This window comes from Trifolium pratense, linkage group LG4, assembly GCF_020283565.1.
Source record: "Trifolium pratense cultivar HEN17-A07 linkage group LG4, ARS_RC_1.1, whole genome shotgun sequence".
In the NCBI taxonomy this organism is placed as follows: Eukaryota; Viridiplantae; Streptophyta; class Magnoliopsida; order Fabales; family Fabaceae; genus Trifolium; species Trifolium pratense.
Genome location: NC_060062.1, coordinates 20,263,566 through 20,272,253, shown reverse-complemented (window position 1 = coordinate 20,272,253; position 8,688 = coordinate 20,263,566). Strand labels below are relative to the sequence as shown.

Genomic DNA, 8,688 nt, shown 5'->3' with positions numbered 1-8,688 from the left:
CGTATTTTAATTGTAGTGGTTCCAACAAGAATGTTTAAATGCGATTTATCTCCAACCAGACCTGTGGTTTAAAATTTACATGAATTTTTTTAGTGTAGAGTTCGTGAATTCCATGAATTATATAGTTTGCAAATTTTAATTCATGTCAAATCTTCAATAATATTTTTTTTATAACTCATGTCAAATTATAGTTTGGATTTTCTTGCTGTTTCTGGCGCAGGGCGCAGCCATGTGTGCTATTTTTGTGTTACGCCATTTTGTGTTTCACTGGTCTACTTTTTTTGGTACGGGTTTCACTGGTCTACTTGGTTCCTCATTTTATTTCCTACTATTTATTTTCTATTACTTAACCAAATCTTAACATGTGCTAATCACTCGTCCTAATCCTAATATGACCCATCAGAAGCTATGTTGAGCTATGTTTGTTGAATTTCTGGTATTTAAGCGAAAGAATGAGAGAAAATAATAAAAAAAGCATGTCTTATATTATAGTGAGTTTGTTAATAAAAAAAATTTGCTACTAAAAAAAATGTCTTATGTTATGGTGAGTTTGTTAATAAAATAATTTTTCTGCTAAAAAAAAAAAATTTAAGGGTATTGTTGGTATTATGAAAAATTCACACCAAATTTTTTTGTATCCTCTTTATATAGGTATATATGATGCTAATGACCTAAATATATTATTTAGGAAATAAAATAGTATGATACTACCTTTTTGGTATTTATAACAAGTGAATATATTTAAATCTACATTAAATCCCTTAATTATAGGGAATAGAAACAGACCTAATATTTTCTATTCTAACACCCCCTCAAGTTATAGCTTACTAAGCTTTAAGCCTGTTACAAAATTAACCCTGAAAATAAATTAAATCCATTGATAGCATAGTCAACGAAGAGCAGCAACCAAAAAAGTAGTAGAGCAACGGCCGAAGCAATGAATCCATATCAAATTATGTAAACATACTCGTGGATTAAAGTATGATAAACGGGATGCCTGCAGATTAAAGGATCACAAACGGGATGCCCCGCGGATTAAAGTATCACAAATGGGATGTCGCGGATTAAAGTATCATAAACGAGGACCCGCAGATTAAAGTATCACTCATGGGGATTATTAGACCACCAAAACAAGACCAAGAGAGACTAACAATCGATTTGGAAAAAGCAGTGGCTAAAGGTAAAGTATTCATGAAAAAGTGGCGTGTGGGATGCATGTGTCAGCTAACATATGAATAAAAAACAAAGGCAGTAAGAAAGAACCACAAAGGTGGAACAAAATATAAAAAAATCCTAATGACGGCTAACTAGAGTTTATATGAAAAAAAGGAAAAAAAGGTAATGCTATTCTTCAGGATTATTTAGGTGAAAGAATGAGAGAAAATAATAAGAAATATAAATATTATTGATATGATGCTAATAACCTAAATACATTATTTACATAATAAATAGTATTTTTTGTTGTGTAAAAAAAAATAGTATTTTTTTTTTACAATGAGTTGAAAATCGTACTCATGACCTATAGCGTACTACCCAAATCTCTCACCACTAGACTAAACTTAGTGGTTTTACATAATAAAATAGTATGATACTACCTTGGTATTTATAATCAAGTGAATATATTTAACCGTATATGTGAAAATTGACTTGAAAATCAAGAAACAGAGATTATGTTTGTTATTAAACTGGATATGTTTGAAAACACTCGATATGTTTGAAAACAAAACGAGATTTAGTTTGTTTTTAAATTGGATATATTTAAAAATAAATTGAGATTTTGTTTTATTTTTAAAACAAAATTGTTTCTATTTTCATGGCTTGTATTTTTCTATAAATAAGATTGTTATATGCTTTGGAAAATAAGAGAGTAAGGGAGAACAAACTAAGATTAGGATTTGCCACCAAGCTGGTTTTTAGAGAGAAACAAAATATATTTTCTTTTGGTATGTTTTTAGGGTCGGGTAGATTATCTTTGTATTTACCTTGTGTAGTCTAAATCATTGAATCTCTTGGGCACTGGAAGAAATTTCAGAAAAGGGTAGAATTAGGATTGAAGACTAATTTTTGTAGCAAAACTCTTTATATAGTGGAACAACTGGCTACTGCCCCACAAACGCAGGTCATTATTGGAACGAACTGAATAGGTCATTATTGGATTGAACTGGATAAACAATATTGTGTGTTACTTCTTCTCTTCGTGTTGCTTGTTTTATTTTGTTTGTAATTATTATTGCCTTCCTTTAGTTTTTTTTAACAGCAAATATATTATTAATCAGGTTTCTGCACAAGACGAAACCGATAAAAAAGAACTACAAAACAGATGTGTCATATATAGGCGGAACATCGAAAATAAACACCAACCTGACCCAGAAAGTTGTCACTAGACACTAATTTCCGATCTCGAAGCAAAAGTGTTGGCCTATCAGAATCCAATAAACAACTCAGTAGGGCAAAGACTGACACGACCGAGGAAAATCCGTCGTCACCAGCGCAATAGATCTTAACCAGAGACAAAGATTCCTGCAAATCTATAGATTTGAAAACAATCGGAGAATCAAATCTATATCTAGAGAACCAACTAGTTTCGAAACCGCCAGAACCAAGCATCAAAGAACACGACCCGCGGAAAATCATTCGCCACCGGCGCACGCGGTAGAGGTCAACCAGCTGCAAATCTCAACAGATTTGAAAACAATCGGAGAATCAAATATCTAGAGAACCAACCACACGCGACAACAACCAAAACACCGAAGACTACCACCACCACGAGGGCGACAATTTCGAAACCGCCAGAACCAAGAATCAAAGAACACGACCCGAGGAAAATCAATCGGCACCGGTGCGGTAGAGGTCAACCATAGACAAAAAATCGGAGAATGACAAAGATTCCTGCAAATCTATAGATTTGAAAACAATCGGAGAATCAAATCTATATCTAGAGAACCAACTAGTTTCGAAACCGCCAGAACCAAGCATCAAAGAACACGACCCGCAGAAAATCAGTCGCCACCGGCGCACGCGGTAGAGGTCAACCAGCTGCAAATCACAACAGATTTGAAAACAATCGGAGAATCAAATATCTAGAGAACCAACCACACGCGACAACAACCAAAACACCGAAGACTACCACCACCACGAGGGCGACAATTTCGAAACCACCAGAACCAAGAATCAAAGAACACGACCCGAGGAAAATCAATCGGCACCGGTGCGGTAGAGGTCAACCATAGACAAAAAATCCTACAAATCGAAGAGTCAAATATCTAGAGAACCAACCACACGCTGAAGACTAGAAATCACCACCACAAGGGCGGCAGTTTCGAAACCGTCAGAACCAAGCATCAAAGAACACGACCCGAGAAAATCAATCAGCGCCGACGCAGTAGAGGTCAACCAGAGACAAAAAAATCCTAGAAATCTCAACAGATTTAAAAATAATCTGAAAATAGAAAAATCTAGAAAACCAACCACACACGACAAAGTATTAGTGTGACTATTATGAATTCACAACAATATCCGGTAATAGATATATTTAGAGATGTCTCTCGAATATTGTGAGGAAGGAACAACTACAAGTGAAAAATATATTTTGGGTCCGTTTGATGGTAGAGATGAGATGATATGGTCAAAAAACCTTGCTGTCAAACTCTTTGAAAAGATGTCATCAAACCATAGACTTCAAAATAAAATGCACAAAGTTCACGCATCTTTGAAGTCTAATTCTAAACATCAACAGGTACATTTACAATATTTATACAAATATTCAAATTTGGTCTATGGTATCTCCGGTTGACACTGACAGGATATGCTGTTAACATTTTTGTTTTCTTTGTTTAAATTAACCATTAATTTGATATTTAAAAATGAATGACAATCGTCATGTAATTGATCCGAGTAGTAAGAAACTCAGACACCTTAAATAAATAGTCATATGTTTAATTTATAACTTTGTATGCAGAAAATCCAATTAAAGAAAAGAATAGACTTTGTGTGTCTAGTAGATTTTTTAACAAAGAATAGTCATTATTAAACCATTGATATTTCATTACATGATTATAAAAACATGAATGACATAATAATTTTAGGCTCTCTACACTTTTCATAAATTATATAAATTTTTACTACATTAGATACACACACTTTAAATTATACTCCATTTTCTATTATAAGCAAAAATTTAATTTTTATGTTCATCGAAGAATTTATGTAAAAAATCATAGATTTTTGCCTATAAGATAATAGAGAGAATTCTTCTCTAAAATGTTTATAGGTTTGTGAATAGTTTTATTTATAATAGGCTCAATTATTATTTTTATTTTTATTTTTAATTTCAGAAGAGGAAATTTGATCAATACATATGTGATGGTATATTCACTACTAATTTTGAACCGATCAATAGGGAGAAATATGGTAGTGAAAATGCCAAAGATCATATAAGAGGCTCATCTTCTTCCCTTTCATGTTCAACCCTATTTGATAAAAAGCAGACTCTTTTACAAGGAACTTTAGATGACAAAGAAGAATATAGTGAAATTTGCAAGGAAGACAATGCTCACCTTAGTGACTCCGAAGACTCTATTAAGGAGTCAAGTTACCCTATGTATCAAGGGAGCATGAAAATCCAACCTAGAGATTTAATGGCTAGTAGTTTTTCTATAAGTACTAAGGCGTCATTAAAGGATAACCAAAAAATGGAATTTGTGGAAGTATCAAAGTCGTTGATTGAAGAAAATTTTATCGATACTTCACTTTCATTAAGCTCAATAGAGGAAGATACAGAACTCGTATGCAACCATTTTTTACCTTCCAGGGGTAATTATCTTCCAAGACTAATTATTCCCATTGGTCCTAGGTTTCAAGTAGAAGTTCCTAATTGGGAAGGCGGAATCCACATAAAACAACAATATGGTGATGATAGTTTGAAGTGGTTGGGTACCCAAATTTGGCCAATACCTATTATTTCTGAAACTAATATAGAAGGTTCACGAAAAAGTTTGCGTGTCGTTAACTCTTGAAGTTATGTCTGGCACATCAATGAATGACAATTTAATAAGGAGTGGAATTATGAATGTTGGCTCTCAATTTTATAGTCTTGACCGTAGATGTGTTGAGTACGACATCTATTTTTTGGTTGTGAGGGCTCTCATAGGATGTGGTGTGGTGTGCGGAACTGGTTGGATATTCAAGGTGCTCTTACCAACAATGCTCTTTCTCATGCTTGTATTTTCAGTGGCCTCTGGTTGCATTTTTTGAAGATCAAATATAGCTTTAAAGTCAGTTTTGGTTAGCGACAATTTGGATGCTTTGGAAAGCTAGAAATAATCGAGTTTTTAATCAGAAGGTTTTTGATGCGGATTTTGTGATTCACAATATTAAATTACAGGTGTGGTGGTGATTTAAAACACGCTTCAAGAATTTTGATTGTTCTTTTTACATGTGGAATACGAATCCCTTAATTTGTTTAGGGGCAACATGACATGCTTCTCTTAAGGCACTGTCTCTATTCTTTTTTTGGGGGTTCCCGTTGTAATTTGACTTTTGTCTAACTTCTTTATTGTGCACACCTTATGCTAATGGGGAGTGTATTTTAATTTAATATATGTGGCTCTTTAGTTGATTAAAAATATATATAATATGTACCGTATATTATATATAAGCCGTGTAACGGTACATATCCACATATATATACATATCCACATAATATATATGTATCAGGGTGTTCAGTGAATTTGAAAGTTTATATCATATAAATCATCCATAAAAAAATTTATTATCGAGTAACCGCCTGAACCACTAAAGTGGCTAAATAGTTATAAATCCCATTAGTAAAATAGCCCTATATGTATCGGACTGTTCACCTTATTTTTTTTCTTTAATAATTCAAACTGAAGAGTCTGGAGGGTGTATGTTGACTTATGTTCTATAGCAAACATATGGCGGTGGTCGGCCATGTTATCTCCCAAAGCATTATTTAACGAACACCTACTCCATAATTATATTCCAATTTGGTTGATGATATAATTAATTAATCACAGTCTCACATTTCATAACATCACTTATCACTGGTCAATACATGTACACTATGATATTTTAAGTGTGAATATTTCATTGGAGGAAAAAATTGATGTTGAACACTGAACCATAGACTTTAAAATTTTGAATTAAAATGTGACGTAAAACTCACAATTATTTTGTTGTACAAAACTTGATGATCTCATGACCCAACACAGTATATATAATCTAACACCGAGTTTCCATTACACCGTGTGTGTGAAGTAATGGAGAATCAAAGTTCCGTAGCACTAGTCGTCGGAGTAACCGGAATGGCTGGTCTAAGCCTAGCCGAAGCCTTAAAGCAGCCCGATTCTCTCGGAGCACCATGGAAAGTTTACGGCGCAGCTCGCCGCTCCCCCGACGACTGGTTCCCTTCGTCTATCCTTGACGGCTTCATAACCTTCGACGCCGTCAACTCAGCCGACACACACGCCAAGCTATCACCCATAGCCCACGAAATCACCCACCTCTTCTGGGTCACATTCCAGTTTAACGCCGACGAAGATATTAACATCTCCGTTAACAAAACCATGCTTCTTAACGTTCTCAACGCTCTCAAATCTTCACCGTTATCCCCTCTCAAACATATAACACTCCAAACCGGAACAAAACATTACATGGGTCCGGTTCAAGATCCGGTCCAGTCCACCCAACTAATCACACACGAACCGCCATTTAACGAAAACATGCCACGACTACCTTACCCGAATTTCTACTACGCGCTTGAAGATCTTGTTGCTTCATACGCGCCTAAAATAACATACTCAATCCACCGTTCCTCTATCATAATAGGCGCGTCGGTGAGAAGTGCACACAACGCGCTTATGATGTTAGCAGCATACGCTGCCATATGTCGCCACGTGGGATTACCGTTTCGTTACCCGGGAAATAAGTACACGTGGCATCATTTCTGTGATATGACGGATGCGCACGTGTTAGCAAAGCAACACGTGTGGGCTGCGGTTACAGAGAAAGCGAAGAATGAAGCGTTTAATTGTACAAACGGTGATGTTTTCAGTTGGAAGAGTGTGTGGAAGTTGTTGAGTGAGGTTTTTGATGTTGCGTTTGTGGAATTTTATGAGAATGATGAGTTTGATTTGGTTAAATTAATGAGTGATAAGGGTGAGGTTTGGGATTTAATTGTGGAGAAATATGGGCTTCATAAGACCAAATTGAAGGAAATTGCTTGTTATGAAGCTATGGTCCCAGTTGTAAGATTTGAGTTTCAACATGTGTCTAGTATGAATAAGAGTAAGGATTTTGGGTTTTCTGAGTATGTTGATACGTTTAAGAGTATTAGATTCTGGTTGGCTAAGCTCAGGGAGATGAAACTCATACCCTCCTACTGAACTACGTACATTACATTGTTTTTTGTTTTATCTCTTTTGTTGTTTGTTGTTGTTGTTGTTGACTTCTTGTGTTGTAATAATATCGTTTGTTTTTATCTTGTGTATTGCTACTATGGGTGTCAATTGTAAGGTACTAATTATAAGAGTAGTCATTTTCTAATAGGTGAGATCTATTTAAATTTTAGCTACTACTTAACAAAACTTTTCTCTTAATTATATGGGCACTGTTGCTTACAAATACAAAACTATACGACTTACTGCTAACCGGTATATATGATTGAGATGTAATGCAAGCATCCTGGAATGAGGGGGATGTACAAATTTTGATAACTATGTCTATGGTGCTTACAGTAATTTTATGTATGGCTTGTAACTTTGTAATACATCTTGGGTTCTTAAAATTTGTTTCAATTATATTCTTCTGTCTGTTACTACTGTTACTAATGGCTTTCAGTTGTATTGCAGCTTAATACTGGTCAACTCATCACAGTCACACCTTATTTAGTGAAGAGACAGAAATAACATTTCCAATTGCTTGTTTGAATTTTTTTTTTTCCTTTGCTCGTTTGCAAATTGGTAAAGAAAATCCTTCTAATTGCACCTGCAGAGATGTGGGGTGAACTATTTTTCTGATTGGCCGTTCCTACCTTGCTTTTCAAGATTCACACTAGCTAGTGACCTGTGGCCCATATCTGTATTGTTTGCATAATCTTATGGGCTGTTTTTGGAGTAGTTTATAAAGAGCACTACTTTTGGCGCCCCTGTGTTTCTCGTCCGCTCTACTAGTTTTAAATTTTGCTCTTCCGCTTTAAGTAGCAGATTTTATAAAAATGATAAATTTTGACCTTTTTTTTAAACCATCGTTCGCTACTAGTTTAATGGACTTCTTTCACTACTTAAGTAGCATATAAATTGATGGTCAAGTCTTCTGCATCAGTCTATAATTTGTCAAAGGGCCAATTTTAATTAAGCCACTTGTGCGACCATAAGATGACATTGACCAATGGGGAGCCAACAAAATTTCTATTAAACCCCCCTCATTCTCTTCTCTCATTCTCTTTTTCCTGTTTTTTCCCCTTCACTAGTTTAGCTTGTAGTTAAAACTCTTTTATTTTGACACCTAAAGTTTTTTTGGAGGGAGTCCTATTTAGGCATGTCAAATAACCAATTATCCCAAAAGCTTAAGCTGTTAGGATAGGGCCATATCAATGGTTTTATATTATTTCTAACACGCCCTCTCACGCAAGAGCCCACTTGGGCTTGAAGCGTGGATAATGCATAGGCC

The 8,688-nt window shown here is 35.1% G+C and overlaps 1 protein-coding gene across 1 annotated transcript; it reads left to right on the top strand.

Moving 5' to 3' along the window:
* Positions 1 to 5,751: 5,751 nt before the first annotated feature.
* Positions 5,752 to 7,648, top strand: LOC123882064 ((S)-8-oxocitronellyl enol synthase CYC2-like). The gene has a single exon (XM_045930850.1). The coding sequence runs from the start codon at positions 6,279 to 6,281 to the stop codon at positions 7,401 to 7,403; it is 1,125 nt and encodes a 374-aa protein (XP_045786806.1). The 5' UTR covers positions 5,752 to 6,278; the 3' UTR covers positions 7,404 to 7,648.
* Positions 7,649 to 8,688: the final 1,040 nt, after the last annotated feature.